This window comes from Struthio camelus, chromosome 4 (genome assembly GCF_040807025.1).
Source record: "Struthio camelus isolate bStrCam1 chromosome 4, bStrCam1.hap1, whole genome shotgun sequence".
Taxonomy (NCBI): Eukaryota; Metazoa; Chordata; class Aves; order Struthioniformes; family Struthionidae; genus Struthio; species Struthio camelus.
In genome coordinates this window covers 83,918,544-83,939,305 of record NC_090945.1, presented here as the reverse complement: position 1 = coordinate 83,939,305, position 20,762 = coordinate 83,918,544, and the positions used below count along the sequence as shown (strand labels likewise).

The 20,762-nt window shown below is 47.2% G+C and overlaps 1 protein-coding gene across 2 annotated transcripts; it reads left to right on the top strand.

The window, feature by feature from the left end:
* The first annotated feature begins 1,318 nt into the window (after positions 1-1,318).
* On the top strand, positions 1,319-19,629 carry PANK2 (pantothenate kinase 2). Of its 2 annotated transcripts, none has more exons than XM_068943751.1 (7): positions 1,319-1,539; positions 10,693-11,045; positions 12,079-12,332; positions 13,217-13,393; positions 13,626-13,749; positions 15,725-15,850; positions 16,342-19,629. In XM_068943751.1, the coding sequence occupies exons 1-7, from the start codon at positions 1,326-1,328 to the stop codon at positions 16,390-16,392; spliced, it is 1,299 nt and encodes a 432-aa protein (XP_068799852.1). In that variant the 5' UTR covers positions 1,319-1,325; the 3' UTR covers positions 16,393-19,629. The 2 variants fall into 2 exon arrangements, with proteins under 2 accessions (XP_068799852.1, XP_009680121.1); XM_009681826.2 differs by lacking the exon at positions 1,319-1,539 and adding an exon at positions 2,409-2,433.
* The last annotated feature ends 1,133 nt before the right edge of the window (positions 19,630-20,762 follow it).

Here is a 20,762-nt window from a genome sequence, read left to right as displayed (position 1 = left end):
GTTGAGATACCAGTTCCTGGCAGAAGGAGCGGGAAGATTCCCGGGTATTTTTGGTGCCTGCCTCACCATCTAGCAGTCCCGTACAGCGCAGGGAACGGCAGCAGTAGAGAGGCTAGCGGGTGACAAACTCCTCCTGTATTTCGGGAGAAGCTCACGGCCTTTGGTCCTGCTCTGGGGAAGCGGTAAGAGACAACGGGGCCTTGCGCTGGACTTCACGGTGGATCTCTGGAGAAAAACCTTCAGGACACGACTGCAGTTTCGCCCGGAAAGGTGCCTGCCCTTGGGGCACCACGAGGAAGCTTTGCAGCAGCAGGGCTGGCAACGGGCAGCTCCGGAGGCCTCCGTGTCTCGGCATCCCGCCAGCTCTCCTCGACTCACCTCCCATGAAATACGAAGGGTGCCCGGGGCCCTGTACTGGAAATACTCTGAACTCCAGGCAGGCGAGTTGAGTCGTTCAACCAAAACGAAGGCGACGCCTACCTAAAGGAGGGTTGTTTCTCCTCAGAGAAGGTTACGCTGTGTCTCATGTAGGGCACCAGCCCCGTTTAGATGCTTCCCGCCTCCGCCTGACAGAATATTACCAGTTTTGGCCCCTCGGCAAACAGCATTTGAGCCGTCCCTTTGCTCGGTAGCCAGAACGGGGCAAATTCTCACGGAAATTAATTATTCCCCGATGACAAGGGCCTTTGTGGGGAGGGGGGATGGGGGTCTCCGAGGCCAGCTGGGCCCTGCCGCCGGGGGAGGCCACGGGGGGGGGCCCTGAGGCTGCAAGGCGGAGGGAGGCCTCGCTATTTGCATATGCAAATCGCATGCAAAGCAGCCCCCCTGCTCGGCCCAGCCCAGCCGGGCCTACCGCAGTCTTCCCTTCGGCCCGCCTCTGCGTTGCCACAGTTACCCGGCCTGTCACTCAGCCCGCCGGCTGGGCAGTCGCATCATCTCATTGGATAGGTGGCGTGTCATTCTCTGCCCGAAGAGAAACGATAGGCCGAAGCCGTGGCACGACGGCCCGCCCCTCACCCCCGCCCCGTGCCAAGCTCGCGCATTCTATTGGATAGCCGCGCTTGTCAATATCCGCCGCCGAGGGTGAGGGGAGGGCCCAGCGCCCGGCTGACGTCCGGCTCCTTGGCTCTGATTGGCGGAGTCGCTTGTCGCTCCGCCCGGCGGAGCGCGCGGATTGAGGGCCGCCTCGCGGTCTAGCCCGCCCCCTAACGGGAGCCGTTAGGCGCAGGCGCGGTGGAGGCGCTGGCTGCGGCGGCGGCGGGGCCGGGAGGAGCGCGGCGGGGCGCGGCGCGGCGGGCGGCCCATGGGGCCGGGCCGCGCTGCGGATGGAGCCGCTGCGCAATGGCGGCGGCGGCGGCGCGGAGGAGGAGGAGGAGGAGGAGGAGGAGAAGCCGCGGCGGCGGGGCGCGGAGGCGGGGCCCTCGCGGCGGCGGCGGCGGCGGAGCAGCGGCGCTGACAGCGCGGCGGGGCCGCAGCCCCGGGAGCGGGGCGGCTCCGTCAGCCGCCAGCGCCGGGACTCGGTCCGCAAGAACCGCCCGCGTGAGTGAGGCGGCGGGGTGGGGGGGCGCGGGGGCCGAGGAGGGGGCGGGGCTTAAGGAGGCGTGGCAGCAGGGAAGGGGCGGGGCTATAGGGGAGGGGTTATGGGGCGGGGCTAGGTGTGGCAGGGGTGGACCACAGGGAGGGGGCGGGGCTGAAGGAGGCGGGTTGGGTGGGGGAGGGATGGGGCAAGGGGGTGGGGTGTAGGGGGCGGGGCTTATGCAGGGGTGGGGCTGCAGGGGGTGGAGCCAGAGGGGGTGGAGCTAAGGGGCGGGGCTGTGGTGGAGGTGGAGCTGGGGGGGGTGGGGAGGGGTTCCTGCCTGGGGACATGGGGGAGGAGACCAAGCGGTGGGGTGGGGTGGGATGTGGTGACATGGTGACACGGGCCAGGGTGGGGGGACGGCATGGTGGGGACAGACAGTGACCCAGAGCCAGCGAGCCGGGGCGGGGGGACGGGGCGGGCTGAGCTCAGGGAGGTTCAGGGCGAGGTGGCACCTGGTTTGCTGGGGCAGGAGAGCGCCGGGGTGGACGGGGAGGGGCCCAGGTGGGCAGGTGGGTGGGCATCCTTGGCCAGGAGGGGAAGGGCAGGAAGGTCACTGCTGAGGGCACCAGAGGACCAGGAAAAGGAGATGTATCAGAGCGAGGGTCAGAAGGTAGCCTTGGCGCCAGGCGGCTGGGAAGGCTGCTTGGCCGACATGGTAGTTAACGAAACAAAAAAAAAGAAACCGAGAAGAAAGCGAACGGGACGTGTTTTGGGGAGGGGAGAACCGTGTGGGTTTGGCAGGGAGTGGGCACAGACCGAACAAGGCTGCGTAATGAGGAGGAGAGGAAAAAAAAAAAAAAATCCCCTGAACCATGCATTTTTAATGCTGTGTTGGAAATGGTGCATGGAACGAGGTAGGTGCAAAATGGATGGCAGCCTTCATTTTGGTAGCAGGCCGGAGCTGCCGCGACTGGTGACTGACTTCGGCCATATTTGAAGTGGAGCCAAGTGGTTATTTGTTTACTTGCGCTGGAGTTGTTTCTCCCTGGAAAGAAATTGCTGTGCCATTAAAAAATGAAGCAAACAGCCTCAGCGTCGTTCGCTGCTACCCGCACGTTCAAATGACTTCAGCAAACGAGCCGCGGTCCGGCGTAGCCCAGTCCGAGAGCAGGACTCGAGATTAATCACGCGTCTCGTAGCGATTGTTGGTAGCGATGCCGGGACGTTATTGTTACGCTAGTAACGCAGATTTTCAGACGTATTCTTTCTCTTTAATGCTAAGGAGCTTTTTTGGTTGCTGGCGAAAAGAATCTCTTTTTTGCTGTTGTGGGAAAAATTAAGAGTTATATATCAAAAGACTTGCTGCACTGGATGCTGCTTGCGTTGCTAATTACTAGCAAGCGCGGCTCAGTAACGCTAACGTAGCATCAAGCGTGGCCGTTGTCGGCGGTTCGCTTTGCCTCTGTCTTCCAGACTGTGCTGGCTTATCACAGCAGCGATCCTGTGCAAGGACGCGACTTGTAAAGTTAATGTTAAATAACGAAGATAATTACAGGATTTTCTGTTTACTGCAGAACTAATAGGGATGAAAGAGAAGATTAGGAGAGGGGCGTAACGACGGTAGGAGTGGTGATCATCGTTGCAATTTAAACGTGGAGAAACCGTCTCGGTATGGGTATGTGAAAAGCCGCTCGCGTGGCTGTCGTTCTGAGGAAATAGCAGCAAAAGATAGACGTGGCAGCTGCAGGGTTGCTAATTGGAGAAACGGTAGGTAACGGACTGCGACCAGCTGTAGGAAAACGAAGGAGATCTCTGGTATGAAAATTAGGGCGGACTTAGATGAAGCTGTACTTTAGCTGAACGTACTTCTCTGCTTTGCTCGTGAGCGATTTCTGTGACCTTAATCTTAATTCCCCGTAGAAATTGAGATGCTGATATGTTGCAGGAACGTTAAATGTAATGCAGAGACTGGAGTAGGCTACCTTTTTTAAAAAAATATAGGTGTTCTGGCAGTTTTCATGACAAGATTTGGATGCTGTTTGGAAGGTCAGTGCAGCGTGATTTTGGATTACGAGATGAGCCGGTCTTTCCTAAACGATGTTTGTGGTCAGCAAAAGAGAAATGTGCTTACACACCCCTTAACAGGGGGAACGTGCCCGATAGAAGGGTAAATTATATTGGGAAGTTAAAATGCTCGATCCCACCTTAAGGAAGGTTGCAAGCAAATGCAAATGAATGCAAACCGCTTAATGGGCATATGATCAAAAATGTCCTACTTTAGCTGCCATTTGTCTGCTGCCGGTATGTGACAGACAAGCTTTATGACCTTGAGGCTTCTCTTGCCTGCATGTACTGGCAGATGCCCTGGCAGATGAGCCCGACTTCCCCAGGAACGAAAGGATTTCAACGGGCTGTAGTTCAAGCTCGTGATCTTTCTTCCTGCCTCGTAGTCTGCGTAAACCGATAAGGTGCAACTAGGACGGTTTCGCTGCAGAGGAGCCGTGGATGGTCTGGAGCTGAGGGGAATTCGACTGCATGCATCGGAAATAATCTGGATTAGAGCGGTACAGATGATGTCCGAGTTGCATGCCGTTGTGCATCCCAGGCTGTGAAATGCAGGCTGTGAAATGCTTCTCGGTGCACTTAATTTACAAATCTGTATCACAGAAGCTGTGATTTGTGGTTTGCTGCGGATAAAAGGAGGAGAAGTCAAGGACGTTGTTGTCCCATCCATCTTGTTCTCCCCAGAAAAGTTGTGAGGCAATTTTGTTAGAGGTCCTATTTGCACTGGCGCATTATGTTGGTAGGGTGCGAAGAGGAGCTTGATAGTGTTACTGGTATGCACAGAAGTGCTGATGTAGAAGAAGAAGCCCCAGAGACAATACAGAAGAGTCCCTTTCTGGTAATGAGTTACTAGTGCCCTTAATGAAATCTTCTGCACGTGCAAACTGGACTAGAAATACCCTAGATGAATAACGAAGGCAGTCGCCTTAACGTTTGCTTTAACAGAGCTCCAGGACAGCTATACCAAATGGCTTGTGATGGGTAGGGTTGGCTGCCTCCCAAGCGCAGAACCCGAGACGGAAGATGACCAGACCGCAGTGAGTTGTGGAATATTTTTTGTAATGAATCCTCTTTCGGATAAAAGAAATAGGTCAGCGAGTAGACTCCATCTGGGCACTTCTTTTCCAGTTCATCAGCTTTCCACACCCCTCCCCTTCCTTCCTCCCTTTCCCCGTCCCTCCAGTTCTTCTGTGCTGCTGCACCACGGTTCTGCTCCTTCCTGAAAACCTGGTTTGCCCTGACTTGAGGTTGTTTCCCCGAATTACAAATTATGTAACTCGTAGACTGAAATTTCTGTAGACTTAGTTCTCTGGAAAAGGAGGTCGGTTTGATGGTTTTGCCTTGTGCCATCTGTAATATTTTACTGTTTGACAACAGGGGAGGGGAATTAAGTTGCGTAAAGCATGTAGGGCATTCATAAGTTCCAAAAGAAAGCCTATACCTTAAAAAAAAAAAAACCCTCCTCATCTGTTATGTAGTCCTTATGTAGTCCTTCTAACTTTTTTTTTTTTAAAGTTACGAAAGTTTTAGTATCTTGTATCAAAATCATGCAAAGATGATACGTGGATTGCTTGAAAAGCTGGGTTCATATGCTCAGGGTATAAATGGAGGTACAAATAAAATATTGTTTCAGCAGCTTTTTTGCAGGCCAAAATTTAAGCTTTGACTTAAATACCTTTTCATGTTTTGGAATTGTATACTAAATGTGAATTCCTAGCAGGGCCCATTTTTAGAGATGTGAGGATATGTAGACTTACTGTCAGTTTTTATTAAACGCTGATGAATATATTTTTTTTTCAGCTGTAAAATTTCCATAGTAGTATAACATTATTAAAATATGTTGAATATTTTGCAGTAAGCATAGAGGTGCTGTCATGCACTCAACTAAATCATCAGTCTTCATTGCTCTGCAGGCTAATCTTTTTAGCTTCTAATATAATTGGCTCATAACTTAAGGATCAGTCTGAAATACGACTTGAGCTGCATGTCATATGAAGAAAATCCACCATGGAGAGCTTTAATTATATCACCTCTTTCATCTTGACACTTCTGGAGCTTTCAAAATTTGAACCAAGTAGAATGAAATAATAGCTTGTTGGGTTTTTTATTTATATAGTGTCCAGGTTTATAAAGCAATTTACATAACAAATAAAGGCATTATATTTTTCTTGCCCCACAGAGCTTACAGTCTAACTTTAAAAGGGATTTGAGGATGCAGGGTAGAGAGGGAGGGTGGCAGCTCTTACTGTGGGAACACATAGCATCCTTGAGCTTTTCATCTTATTTCGTAATAGCTGTAATATCCGTAACTTCGTTTGCAGACTGGCGGTCTGTTTGTTGTTGCGTATCCATAGTTCTGTCCGTTAGAAGAAAGTTTGTTTTTAAGCCTGAGAGCTGTACTTAAACTGTGTTTGTGAAACCATATGTATAGAGCTGCTTTTTAAAAGCATCCGTGCTAAGGGGAAATAATACTTTGTCAAGCCAAAAGTTGAAGAAGTTTTCTCTTAAAGACAATGGCTTTAAGAATTCTTTACAGCTGCCGTTCCAGTTTATTGCACTGGGGAAGCTAAATGAAAATACGAAGCTCAGCGCTGTGTCCCTGACTTGCTGAGTGACGATGTGAGCTTGCCGCTTTCTCGCATCGCCTTGTTTGCACCCCCACTACTTGCTACGTTGCGTTACCTTGTGTATTTATTTTTGAAGAGTGGTGTTAGCGATTGTCAATGTGCTGAAAACAAAGTAATTGATAGAGTTTCTTGAAGGAAAAGACCGCAGAGCATTTTTGAATGGAGACCGGTGCTCACTCTGAGAAGAGGATTTCCTGCCTTTCTTTTTAAATGTCCCAATACCCAACTGAGAGGCACACCACTTCCCGCAAGGTGCTGGGTAAGAGGAGATTCTTCCCGTGATCCGGTTCCTGTGCTCCGCGTAAGGCTTTCTTCGTCTTTCCCACCGTCCTCCGGCTGGTAAGTCCTTGGAAAAAAGAGCAGGGCATGGCGCTTTCTCCCAGCCCAGATGACTCAAAGCTATAGCGAGGGGCTCTCTCGGCTGCGCTGAAGAGAGGCTGTGTTCTAGTTTTCTGTCCTGGCTGTTAAAGCCAGCCTGTTCTCGCAGTGGTTATTTTGGCAGTGCTTCCTGACTTGAAAAAAAAAAAAAAAAAAACAACCTCACAACCTCAGGGCTGCCCATGGGCGTTGGGATACCACCAGTTCGCGTGCTGGTCTAGACCTGCAGTGTTCTGCAGCAGCTCCCTTGAAAAATGCTTTAGTGGCTTGCAAGTGAAAGATCTTTGGAAAGCTTTCAAGTGCACAGTAGATGCTGGAAAAATCAGTGTTTTAAGAGCAAAGTCGGTAGCAGATGGTGATGGCGTTCGTCCAAGAGAGCTTCCTTCTTCCTCCCTTTGAAGGCGTGGATTTTTCTAGTCCGCAGATACGGGAGAATTGTTACTGCCTTGCATGCTCATGTTGACTGACTTTCTGTAAGTGTAAGAGAAAGACCAATTCTCCATGTTGTTGAAATAACAGTATCTCTGCCTCCTCTTGTCTGGGTGCCACACCCTTGTTCAGGATTTTTACTTCCCGAAAAATAGGTATGTAGAGGAAGTTTTGTCCATGCTGCACCAAATTACTTGCGTGCTCGGTCCAAGTTGCACTGTAATCGCTCTCTTCTTAAAAAAAAAAAAAAAAAAAAAAAAAAATCCTTTACAGTACAGTAAAGAAGTACTTAATTTTAAACTAAAACGCTTCTTCCATGGATTCTTTCCCTCTGACCAGCATGTGTAACAGAGATCCATAACTAAGAACTGTTTGGTTTATATCAGTTAACTTAAAAGGCTGTTTTCTGGACGGCGTCCCAGGTGCTTTTCCCAAGGTAGCCATGAAGCGTTCAGCGATGGCGGAAAACCCGGGCTGCCTCTTTGCAGGGCTCCTCTGCAGCTGGCATGGGCCAGGGCTGCTCAAACGTGTGGGTGTGATAATACAGAGGGGGGGGAAAAAAAAAAAGTATACCATGGGAAGGATGAACATATTCCGGAAGTCAAAAGAAGATTTCCTGGCATCAGGACAGCGGGCTTCTGGACGCAATCTCTTCATCAGATTAGAGGTGACAAACCAGCTGAGTGCTTTCAAGAGAGTGGGAAATTTGTGCAAAGGGATTCCCGGATGGGAATGACTGTGATGGGAGAAGGCTTGGCTAAGGAGCATGGCAAGGCTCTTGTTCCCTTTGCTATGTACAACTTGCTAGTTTTCCAGCAGCCAGTATAGCAGTATTGAAAAGCAAAATGCATATGAAGAAATGGGTTTTAGTGACCGTATACGTGGATTGAGCTTTTAAATAGAGCGGTGTTTACCGGTTCCAGGCACTGCGGGGATTGGGAACAAATGGAACATGTTCAATTAAGACACGTGGCAACTTGCTAGTCGTGTCAAGCATCAATTTTTGGTTTCATGCAGAAGCTCTTGCGTGCCAGCCCCCTGCGAGCAGCAGCGGAAGGCTCTGCTTTGACTGCCAGTGCCGTATGGTTACCTGTGGGTATCAGATGGCATTTTTACTGCCTTTTACGGAGCATGGCGCCTATTCAAAGCGTGTTTTTGCGGTAGGTAGTTGATGCATCTGGGGCTTTCATTCCAGCTCCTGCTGTGTTGCGTCTGTGCGCGAAGGCAAAGTGCTTTCGGGGGGTGGGATTCCCTGTTCTGCCATTAACGCGGGGACAGGAGCACCTGTGTAGTTCACAGATGGTTTGTGGATGTATATGATGTGTTGCAAATGGCTTTAGTATGGTGTGTTTGGTCTAGGGTGTCAGGAAGGGCAGGTGAGTGAAGCCAGCAGACGCTCGGTGGGTTTGGTTTGCGGTTTGCTGCCTTGATAACCCGCCATCCAAAAGCAGAAGACAGTTTAAAAAAAAAAAAAACAAAACCTACAGAGGGGGACGAAGCTCTGCTGCGCTTGCATAACTCCCCCGCCACAAGGCCCTTTTTGGGTTTAGAAATCCTTGCGGTGGTACGGCGAGAGGAGCAGGAGAAGGAAAACGTCCCTATTGAAGTTTGTGTTCCATATGCATTACAAAAAATAAAGTAAGGGCAACTCCAGAAAAAATGAGCTCATGCAGCTGTCTTTCAAACAAGCAGAGCAATGTGCTTGCCTTGAGACTTGCAAAGAGTAACAACCGTGGGGTTTAAAGTTTCTGTCCTTCCTGGCTTTCCCTTCGCTCGTCCTCTGGGATCCTCGGCTGCGCTTTCTGTGAGGGCGTTTTTCCTGGCCTCGCGTCCCCGGCGATATAGTTCTCCTTGTGTTACAGGGTGAGACCGAGGCAGCCGACGTTCCTTTCCAGATAAGTAATTGAACTATTTAATTTTTTGTGAAGCCCTATAAAAAGGGCTTTGCAAGGGGCGAGGGGGAATGTATTGAAATAAGATACATATGCTCAACTTTCCTGACAGTGAAGCGCTTGCGAGACATTTCATCCCGAAATAGCGACGGGAATTTTCAAGCTGCGAATAAAGTGCGATTAATAAACCGGTGATCGATGCAAGATTTTTGTTCTGCTTTTGATCACCGAGAACAAATGAAACATCGATGTCAAGCTGCCTCGATCCTGTAGTTCATCCAAGGAGCGCAAAATCAGAAACGGTCGTGCAAAAAGTCCTTGAATCGCTCTTGCTTTCCGTCTCCCTGGGATGGTGATTCAGATCTCCCTCATTCAGTGTGAACTGTTATTTTTATGTCTGTTCTTGTTTGAACTAAATGCATTAGAAAGGGAGGATGATTAGAATTTGAACACCCTTCCTAAAATAGAGCTTGCATCTTCTTTCATTTCTTGGTGACGGTTGGGGGTGGTCTCTGTGTAAACATATAAAAATAACCCGGTGGTGTTTAAAAAAAATACCTGGGGTAACTGATGGCTCTAGGAGCTCCGGGAGAGCTGAGATGCTCTAAAAGGTCTGTGTTACCTGTGCTGTATTCAGGCACCAAGTTCACCCACCGAGGAGAGAATACCTTTGTCTCCAAACGTGTGTTTGCGGGCCGGATCTGTGGCTTTTCCAAGAACCCCCTCATACCCCTGAGTTGTTTTCTTGCTCTTCAGCTTCCTGAAGAGCTGCCGCTGGGTCTCTCTTCCCCGACTGCTTCGTGTTTCTGCAGCTTGCGCGGCAGGGCCTCTGCGAGCAGCTCGGCCGCCGCCAAGGCAGAAGCGACAAGGAACACGCTCTCACTGTTGCGATTTGTTTTCTAAAACTTCCTTTTTGTGAAAGCAGAAAACTTAAGATTTTAACCCTGCTGCCATAAGCCATGGCACGTGGCTATGTTGCTCCGGAGCCCGTGGTATCTTGTCAGCTCTAGCCTGTCCTTGAGCTCATTAATAGTAATATTAATCTGTTCCAGGTCGCAGCTCTAATCGCAGATTCCATCTGATCAGGTTTTTCTCTTGATCTTTTCCAAGAAGCTCATTTATCTAATACAGCTGTAAATGTTGCTGGGCCTGACACTAATGCATATTTTGTACCATGGGGGAATTTGGCTAATAAAATAATCCAATTAAACATTTGTTTTTGTCTCCCTGGGGTATCTTAGATTACTCGTCTACCTCAGTGTTACGTGTTGTAATTAGTTAACGTTTGTACATCGCTTTGATGTGAAAGCACTGGCATTATCCTTGGCTCTGGCTCTGGATCAGAACTTGATAAAATAGCTAGGGATTAAAACTGCAGCAGTAGCTAGCTAGTGGACGGATAGTGTAAGGCCTGTGCTATGTATATGTTCAGTGGTACTTTCTGTTGTTGCTGTCGGTATTTTTGAGTACTGCATATCATGTTCGGAGCTCCTGAACGCGAGGTGTCTCTAGAAATGGGAGTTAGGTTCATTTATTTGGAGCTATGGTACTTCGGTGTAGAGAGGACTTTGACAAACTCAGCTGTTATTACTGAAAGAAAGACCAGACTGCTAAAATGTTCCCTCGTTTTGCACTTCAGAAACGTATGGATCCAATGGGCCCGCATCTTTGAGTCCCTAGAGAATTGCATGGGTTAATTCAGTTTATAACTATCTTGCTGATGGTATGGCAATATCATATCCTATTTCTTTTTCTTTCTTTTTTTTCTCCCCTCTCTCTTTAGTCTTTCCTTGGTTTGGCTTGGACATTGGAGGGACCTTGGTCAAACTTGTGTATTTTGAACCAAAGGACATCACTGCTGAAGAGGAGGAGGAAGAAGTGGAAAATCTCAAAAGTATCCGAAAATACCTGACATCAAATGTAGCCTATGGATCTACAGGCATTCGGGATGTGCACCTTGAACTAAAGGACCTTACCCTGTGTGGACGTAAAGGCAATCTGCACTTTATACGCTTTCCTACTCATGACATGCCTGCTTTTATTCAAATGGGCAGCGAAAAACACTTCTCAAGCCTCCATACTACCTTATGTGCCACGGGAGGTGGAGCATACAAATTTGAGCAGGACTTTCGCACAGTATGCATTTTTGGCTTATATACAATTAGGATCTGGTAGTGAACCCTTGTATAAGCTTAAAACTAGAAACACCTTCAGCCTTTCCCTGCAGACTCTAAGCTTCTCTAAATCTTAGCTTGGGAAACACCTACCTATTCTAACTCAAACTTAGTGCGGGAAACGGCACGTGGAGTTGAGTTCACGTCTCTGTAAATTAAGATACTTGCTTTCCTAAAAGTGCATGCAACTTTCCTGTAACTCTAAAATTATTCACTCTTAACTTGCATGGCCTGCGCTCTTGCCAGACTTACCCTGCATTGTTAGTCTCCATCTGTGTTGATCTGCACTGTTTATTTTTTTTCCTTGTTGCTCTCTGTTCACATCTTAATATTTGCTTTGTTGCTCCTCTGTTCGTGAGGTTTCGTTTCAAGCATGCGTGGTAGTGAGTTGACTGAGATTCAGTTGAATTAGGTGGTGAATTAACTGTAAGGAAGATAATGGTTGGCATGTGACATCATCATGTGGCTTCATTATAAGTTAGATTCACGTTTATAGGTGAAATACATATTTGATAAATATGTTGTTTAACCAGGGCTTGAAAAATGTACCAAATACATGCTGAGGAAGCCTGTGCACTCCGGGCAGTGACCTGAGGGGAAAATGATCATATAATTTCCTCCTGGTTCCTGCTGAAAAAAGTGTTTTCTCCCCTTCTCCTTTTTCCTTGCTTTCCTTGGTAGTGCTTCATAGCCTGGGCTTGCTCCAGGCCCTTGGAAGTTGGTGGGATTCTCTTGGCTTCCATCTGTGGATCAAGTTGCTTTTCTCCCTCTTTCACATGCGCACACTTTAAGGCCAGGATAGTTAGCAGTGCGTGTGCGTTGGGAAAGATGGAGCCCTCCCGTGATCTGTGCTCCTTTCCCACCACAGGCAATAATGGAGGTAGCTGAATTTAGCTGGCAGCGTATGCATTTTTCTAGCCCTGAGCAGGCACGCTTTGGATCTCTAGCTACTTCTTGATTTTTTTTTTCCCTGTTTTTTTTTTTTTCCCCTCTAGATGGGTGACCTTCAGCTTTGCAAGCTAGATGAACTTGACTGCCTTATTAAAGGAGTTTTGTACATTGATTCAGTTGGATTCAACGGACATTCAGAATGCTACTATTTTGAAAACCCAACTGATGCTGAAAGATGTCAGAAGCTCCCGTTCAACTTGGAGAATCCATATCCTCTCCTTTTGGTGAACATTGGCTCAGGGGTCAGCATTTTGGCTGTGTATTCAAAAGAAAACTATAAGCGGGTAACGGGCACCAGGTAAGCACTGTAAAGGGGTAAAGTGAGTTTTATTTTAGAGTTTGGAACGTGTTTCTGCAGGTGAGTTGTATACGACCTTTTTGGGGACGAGCTGCAAGTTACCATACTGCAGGAATTAAACTATTTGCCATCAGATAATGCATGTTTTGAGATTAACCCCAATATGCTCATAACGTTAAGAACGATTATCTTCAGTCCTAGCAGTAGAGATTTGAATCTTGACTTCTGAAAAGCACCCTGTTTTGGAGTATGGGATGCTCGAAGAGCAATAATTCCCTGCTTGGTTACTGGACTGCTGCTTTTACCGTACTTGAAGATGTGACACCTGTTGCCTAGCAAAGCCAAAGAGCTATGTGGACTTAAGCTTTCCTGAATTGCTTGAAATTAATAATAGTAATAATAATGAAAATCACAAAGAAGGGGTGCACAGCACAGATTTTACTCTTATCATGTATCATTAAAGGCATATGTGCACAGCGCAGTGAACAGGGCATAGTTTTTCCTAAGTTTTAAGCAGCTGTGCGCTTGTACTCCAGTGACTGCTCAGGACTAGTATTTATTTTAAGACCAAGTTCTCTGTTCAGTGCTCTGGAGAAGGTGAATATTGTAAAATAAGGACATTAATTTCTCATTTAGAAACATGCCTTCTGTAGACGGCTGTGAAGGCGTGGGATTCCTTACGGGCTGTAGGTTACTTGAAAGTAATAGCTTTAAAGAGAACTGCTGTTCTTTCAAGATTATCATCACGGAAAAGAACAGGCTGAAGAAAAGGGACAAACTGACCCCACTCAAACTAGTAATCTTAGCTGTCAGTGGAGCAAGCCATTTTTTCTGCGTCCTTTTAGAAGCAAGGTAGATGACTTTCCTTTTGCTTTATGTTGCAGTCTTGGAGGGGGAACCTTTTTTGGTCTCTGCTGTCTTCTCACGGGTTGCTCCACCTTTGAAGAGGCCCTGGAAATGGCATCCCATGGAGATAGCACTAAAGTGGATAAACTAGTGCGGGACATCTACGGAGGAGATTATGAGCGGTTTGGATTGCCAGGCTGGGCTGTAGCATCCAGGTAATGATTTTACTGGGTTTCTTCACAGGAGGTATGTTTTGCAAGGATGACAAACTGGATTTACAAGTCTTAGGAGAGCTACCTTTCTTTCTACTATTCTGTTTTACCAGATGGAAATGACTGATAGCACTGTTTTTGTGAAGTATTTGTTTCTAACTGTCAATGTTTAAATTAGTAATTCCCTTGGAATACTGAGGTAAATGGACCTTTAACCCTAAAATTTTCTTTACAGTTTTGGAAACATGATGAGCAAGGAGAAGCGGGAATCCGTCAGCAAAGAGGACCTCGCAAGGGCTACTTTAGTAACCATCACCAATAACATTGGCTCCATAGCACGGATGTGTGCGCTTAATGAGGTATTAACGGAGAACCCATTTCGTTTCTTCCTGTCTGAAGCGTCCCCTTTGCTTGCGCTGCTGCCGTGCAGTGTCTCTTTTCCCCCGCGTACGCTTCTGAAGGTGCGTGTTCCTAGGTGCCTCTTTGGATATTCAGTAAGCTCTACTTCACTCGTTTTGAACTGTTTGGTGAACTTTGTCCTTACTTATCTGTAGTTTGAACCAGATCGTTACGCTGCAGACTAAAGAGGAACTGCGAATAAATGCTGAAGTAGGGGTTGGCTGTTAGTCTCGTCAGGTCCTCTTATTTGTGAGAACTTCAGCAGCTTTTCTGAGGTGGTTTGAGGAACTGTAGGTGTGCAATAAACTGAAACTCTTGGGACCACTGGGAGAAGGTGGTAAGCCATATCCTGTCCTTTCTCCACCACAATTTTGTGGTATCTTCTAAGTGACGTGCTTGATCTGAATGCTTTAGTGCTGAGAAGAAGTGAGGGTGGGGTGGAGGGGGGAGCAGAGACCAGATACCTGTCCTGTGTGGGCTGTAGTAGTTGCTCTTGTTTTCTTGGTCGAGCACCACCACTTCCGTGGCCTTTGCTGTATCTTTGTGCTTTCAGCTTCTTTACAGTGCTGCCTTGTTGCGTTCATGTCAAGCAGCATTGTACAGGGCTATGAAAGCACAGAGGCATGTTCTTCACGTTGTTTTGAGCCTGCTCCTTTAGGATGAGCTAACAGGGCGAAGCATGCTCCTGACTCTTGCTCTTGTTGGCAAACACTTACTATTTACCTTCGTTTACTGTTAAAACCATACAAGACGTGCTGTAAATTGTCCTGCTTGCAGTCTGCTGGTTCCTCACTCGATCGATACGTAATCTAGGGCAAAGATGCTGCTGAATGGTTGGCCTAAGTGTTAATGAATTTGGGGATGGAAGAAAAATCTGCAGAAGGATGTGAGTAAAGGAGGAGTTAGTACTTGGTTCGGATACCTCAGTAAGAGGAGGAACTGAAAATTATTTCCTGGCTGGAGAAGGAGAAAGCTTCCGAGTTCATATTTGGCTCCTATTTTGTGAGTGAAAGATTTGGCTAAAAATCTCATTTAAATCCCAGATATACACTGCCTGGGTGGTCTTTGCCTTTCTGTCAGAATTGTACTGGATATGGGTTTCTGGATATTTTTTTTTTCAGGGTAGTGGTGAAGATCTGTTCAGCTCTTTTATGACAAGTCAAAGGTCAGAGCTGGGGCGGGGAGAGAGAAGGTGGCACTTCATGAGCAGCGTTTGCAGCCGGTTTAAGGACCTGATGCCAAAGAAACCAACAGTCCTATTTATGCTCCTGAGCTAGAAAAGCTGTAGTTACAGCTGAGGTTTTCTGCGCAGCGCAGAAGAGTCTGAAAAAGAACCTGTTTTAAAACTGCTTGGCTGGCACCGCCTTTCAGCAGCGTTGTACATGTTGTTCGTGTTCTGCAGATCCTGCTTGACGCTTTCAGCACAGTCTCCGGCCCTTCCCAGGGCCCCTTCTGAGCATCAAAACGTGCCCTTTTTTGAGCTTGCCGTGCTCTTTTGAAACGTCTCCTGCCGCTGCAAGACCCCAGGTTGACTTGGTGTCATCTCTTGCTTGCAGATTGGCTCCTTTGGGTACAATTTCAAAATTATAAATCTAGAAAGCTGCAAACGCGTCATAACTCTTCTCTCTGCTACTCCACCCCCCTCATTAAGACAGTCATGTTCCTAGCTGCCAGGAACAGGTATTAGGGGCGATGCAAAGTTTCTCTGGTTATAATTGCTTTAATGTAGAGTGATGATTTCACTCTGCTCTCAGCAGGTTCTTCTTTTTATCAAGTCTCAATCTGGAAGATGCATTTGAAAAACTGCATATGGCATTTTTAAAAGGCACTACAACTATAATTTTTTTTCTTCTTACTCCAAGGTGGGATTTTCATAGCTGTAAGCAGAAAATCAAATTCATATTTTGATATTTTTTTTTTTCTTAACAATTACAGAACATAAATCGAGTGGTTTTTGTTGGCAATTTCCTTCGGATCAATACAATCTCAATGAGGCTTCTGGCATATGCTTTAGACTACTGGTCAAAGGGACAGTTAAAAGCACTTTTCTTGGAACATGAGGTGAAGTTACTATTTAAATTTATTTTCTTCTTGTCAAAATTCAAATACTTCGAATGCTCTGAAAATAGCAATGTTGAGTTTTTTTGCTGTTGATAATATCCGTTGTGCAGGGGGCTCAAAATGTTTTATCATGGCCATAGTTATTTCGATGTCTGGTGTGAGGTCACTAAAAAGATATGGATTGTTGCTGTAAGTAATATGGGAATCGTTAACTTCCAAGCTCATGCTTGCTTGTGAACTTCTGTTTTTGAAGACTGTTACCTATGTTATTGAGAGCATAGAGGAGCTGTGTAACTCCGCTTTCCTGTGTAGCGACTACAATTGGAATCTTTGTTTATTTTTTTTAACGTGCCTAGAAATAGCTGTTTCTTGCCACCATCTATTAGAGCAGTTTCAAAAATTATATTGCATGCGCAATACTCTTATTCTTGTTTCAGGTGCATCCCCACATTTGAGTGGTTAATAGGTATTCCCGTCTCTTTGCTTTTCAGGGTTATTTTGGTGCGGTTGGTGCTCTTCTGGAACTCCTGGATTCAGCCTGACTCCATAGGGATTCTGTACGTTGGATCTACGAAGCAGGGGCACTTCCTGGGTCGCAACGCGCACGTTTATATAGCTTTTTTTTTTTAAAGCTTTCGTTCAGTGACCGATAAGCAAATCGTGCGTGACCTAATCAGGACAGAAAAGGAAAGGACTCTTGTGCTTCTCTTTGTAAACAGTTGAAACTAATTTTCAGTTGCAGCGTAGGTTTGTTCCGAAGGCGTATACGTGCAAATACGTCGACTGAATGTGGTGGTTGTATTTGGAACGTCTGTAGGGCATTCAGTTACTTATATCAAACAGCCCTTTTTATGTAGTCTTCTCCATATGTTTAATGGTGGTAACTTAACAGGAGCCTTGCACTCTTTCCCTGCATCAAGGCTCTTTTGAGTGCTGAACGTCTACCTAGTTCATATTTCATAGACTCCAGCGGCACTGTCTTATGTTCTGGGAACGAAAGACATCCCATTTGCATTATGCCGTAAACCGTCCGTAAAGGAGCAAGAGCATCAGCGCAGCCTCAGCATGTAAAAATGATAAGGACTGCTTCTGTCCCTTCTGAACCGTCCTGACCGTGGCCTGTCAAACACCGTTGTGCTATCAGTAAGGCTTATTTTCTGTTAGCACTGTTTCTTATCTATGTATACAGATTATTAGAGACAAAAGGTAAGGCATAAATCCCGTGGCTTGCTTACTCTAAATCTGCTTAGGTCGATTCTGTTTTCAGCCTATAACCCTTTTATGCTCGCCACAATCCCCTTTAGGAGATGTCGTAATGCTAGCGTAGTGTTAGGAGTGTGTATCCACCTGCGACCTTGAAATCCGCTAAAAGCAAATTGGAAGATAACATAGTTGTTGTTGTTTTTTTTTTTTTCTTTCCTCTGTTCTAACAGCTGTTTGTATATAGCTATACCAAAGAGATTTCTCTTCCTTTCAATCGTACACTTGGGATCTTCTCCGTAATGTTCCACTTGACAGATTTTTTTTAAGCCGCTAAAAGAATCTAATTTCTGGGGGAAGCCTATTTTGTACGTGTTGTACACGTGTACACAGCCTATTTAGTACGTGCTGTACTCTTCTCTCTTTTCTTTGTGCATGCAGTCCTGTATACAGCCTGTAAACTGGGTTGCTGCAGCTTGGGACTCCTAAAGGTACTGCACTCTCAAGTTGTGAATTTGGAAATCGTTTAGTGCATGCTGAATAAATGCTCTCTCAAAACAGAGGCGCTGATAATGGAACAGTAGTTTAAAACAAAAAAAAATCGGTGCGTGCATGTGGCTTGTAAACTGATCTTCCTTCCTTCCTTCTCTCCCTTCCCGTGTTCTTTTTAGAAATTCTTCCTAGACTTGGATCTTTGGTTATCAAATGATCAGCATCTTTAGCGAGAAGGGTATAAAGGTTCCGTTTTCTGTGCTACTAGCATTAGTTATTTCAGTATAACTGCGCTCCAGTCGAGGAGCGTGAAAAAAGCTGCTTTTTTGAGGAGCCATCTGCATCTTCCCCCGATGATGCAAGTTAAAGGGAGGTTGTTACTGTTTCAAAGAGCTCTCGGCAATACGGTACTTCTCAGCTAAGTAACTCGGCTGGGTGCAGACGGCCGTCCTCCGCGAGCTGGATGAAGGCAGTCTTTTGCGAAATACAGGTGCGCATCCTAGCTCGCTTGCCTTCCGTTTACCCTTGCTGGGGTTGATCCCTGAGCATCAGCTAAATGACCTCGATCCTGAATCAGGCAAACTATTTAAAGTCGCAGTTTCTTTTCGGATACGCTTTAGATCGTCCCCGCTTTGATCTTGATACGCGTTGTGATGAGTAGCAGCCAAAGCGTTGAATAGCCGTGCCGGCGTATTGGCGTAGGGCTGCGGAGTCTGCCTAGCCGAAATAACGCTCGGTGGAGGGGGACCAGCAGCAAACGGCATCTGGCTGGCTGCCTCTCGCGGCAGCCCGAGTCCCCACAAGGTGCTCTGCAGCCAGCTGGGTTTGTTGCGTGATACAGGCCTGTCTTTTGGGGCCCGAAGCGGAAAATAACTGCGAAGTAAGAGGATGTGCTTTTTCCTATAGTGGTTCCTGTGTGGTGTTTCTCTAAAGCCTGTTGTGTCAGCTCTGCTAGGAGTAAGTGCTGCGGGGAGCAGGTACAACGTAAAGGAAGGTATTTTCAAAACTTTTAGTTAATTGTGGGTCTGGAACTTCCTGAACAGCAAAGGAAAGAAAAAAGAAGCAGCAATATCTCCTGTTCACATGGAAGGTAGTCTTTGCTGCGCACTGTTTAGTTTTAATGGTTTTCCTGCCAGTATAGTGCAGGCTTCAGTCCTGCCCTGCTCTGCCTTCAAATCTAACATGTTACTTCTCGAGATGCCCATCTTGAGCAGGGTAACGTCTTGCACCTGCGATCTCACTTACTCTTCATTTCTTGTGAAGTCACGTGGAAAAGGTGTCACAAATAGGTACACTAAAAACAACTGCACTTTTACATTGCAGATTCCAGATTTTGTAGGCTCAGCTTAACACTTTCTCCACCGTGCTAAGTGTAATGCACAGCACAGACCCAGCTTAGTCGTTTCAGGGGACTTCTGTGTTAGGCCCGGCCGCACGCCTTCACAGCTGAGGCTCGGGTCCTGCTTTGTCTTGTGGGAAAGAAAGAGAAATACATTTTGGCTCTCTGCAGTTTCCTAAGGGCTTGCTTAGCTCCTTGACGTGACCCACAGGTGATACACTGAGCTGATGTGGGCTAATGAGGAACTTTAATTAGTCCTGGGGCTTTTATACCGACCACTTAGCATGGGGAAAGGTATTTTCCTGTGGCACGTGAGCCTACTTTGAATCCCTGTAAGATACCAAAGAGGGGCTAATTTTTAATGGCAGCGGCCTTTGCTAGCCGAAGACCAGCGGAAGGAAGAACCTGCATGAAAATAACCTTGACGTGATTTTGTTACGCAGACGGAGGCTCTGCAGGGATGAGAAATATCTACAGAAATCCTGTAGCCTGGGCTAAAATAGGGTCCTGCCACGACGCGCTCGAGTAGGCGCCGAGCTCACGTACCTGCAAGCAGCGTCCAGCCGATTTTTTTTGTTTCAGCACTCGTTCTGCCTGCTTGTGTACGTAACTCCTTTTTTCTGTGGATTTTTAGTAGATCCTGCAGCTACGAGGTTGTTATATCCAACACCAAATTCCCTTATGTATTGTATGCATGTTTTTGTAAGACCTTTTTTCTTCTTGGAATAAAATATTACAGTTATTTTTATATACTTGAAACTCTTCTCTCCTTTGCTTCCTAGCTAAAGAGCGAAAGGATGAACGGCGACCTGAATATAAGTAGCAAGAGCACGAAGGTGAAGTGGGTGAACGGGTATAACGACTCCTTCAGTGTTAGTTGATTTTTGACAGTTACTTTTAATAAGTTTCTACAGTCCTCAGTTACTTCTCACTAGCTGCATGGGTTCAGATGTCGGGAAATGAGTTGCGGTTCAGAGCACCATTAATGAAGGAAAAAGCTCGCAATTTGCCTGTTGCTTGGGGCAAGAGTCTGTTCTCGATGCTCAGTTCTCCCAGGTGAAAAGACAAGCAGAGAAAGGGAGCATTGCGCTGCAAAACGTGCGGTCTCGCTCCTGGTGCGGGCAGTTTCTAAGGAGGTATCTCTCTTCCCAAATGCTGGGCAACAAAATTAGGCTCCTAAACCAAGTTTAAATCAAAACACAAATGCTAGCACTGCTTTTTTTTGTCCTGCCTTAAGGGACAGTGTCCTTCTGTCCGCGCGGAGAAGCGCTGCCCGCGAGGGAGGACGCGTCGCACGCGGGCTGCTGCTGGCGTCGAAAGGTCTCATGTTTTGGGGGTTTTTTGCCCCCAAGCGAGCCAGCGAAGCGGGTGAGCACTGGTGTATTACACTGACTGAAGGTGGATTTGTGCACAGAGACGGATCTGGGCTTGATTTTGTTCAAATCCTCAGTTATTTCGCACTTCTTCAGGGCTTGTTAGGACTTTGCAAACAGCAGCAAGCTCCCAGCGCCCTTAAGGCTATTGAGAGGTTTCTTTCTAGTAATTCCTGGGCAAATTGCAGCAGTCAGGGCTTGATAAGATGATACTTCTTTGGCGGTAGGCCGTGAGCTGCATCCTGGTGGCCCTTTGGCCACGAACGTACGGAAGATACAGTTGAGGTGGAAGAAAGGCGGTTAGACCGGGAAAAGACGGGCGCTTTACAAAGTGGAAGGGACAAGGCTAATTTTGGTTCATAGCGGGCAGGATGGCACCCGGCACCCAGCCCTGGGGGTGCAGCCAGCACTAGAGGGCAGCAGCCCTCCGGGCCAGGCAGGGGCCAGCGAGCCCTGGGCCAGGCTTTGCAGCCCTGGCTCCTGCCAAGCCCTGCGCCAGGGCAAGACT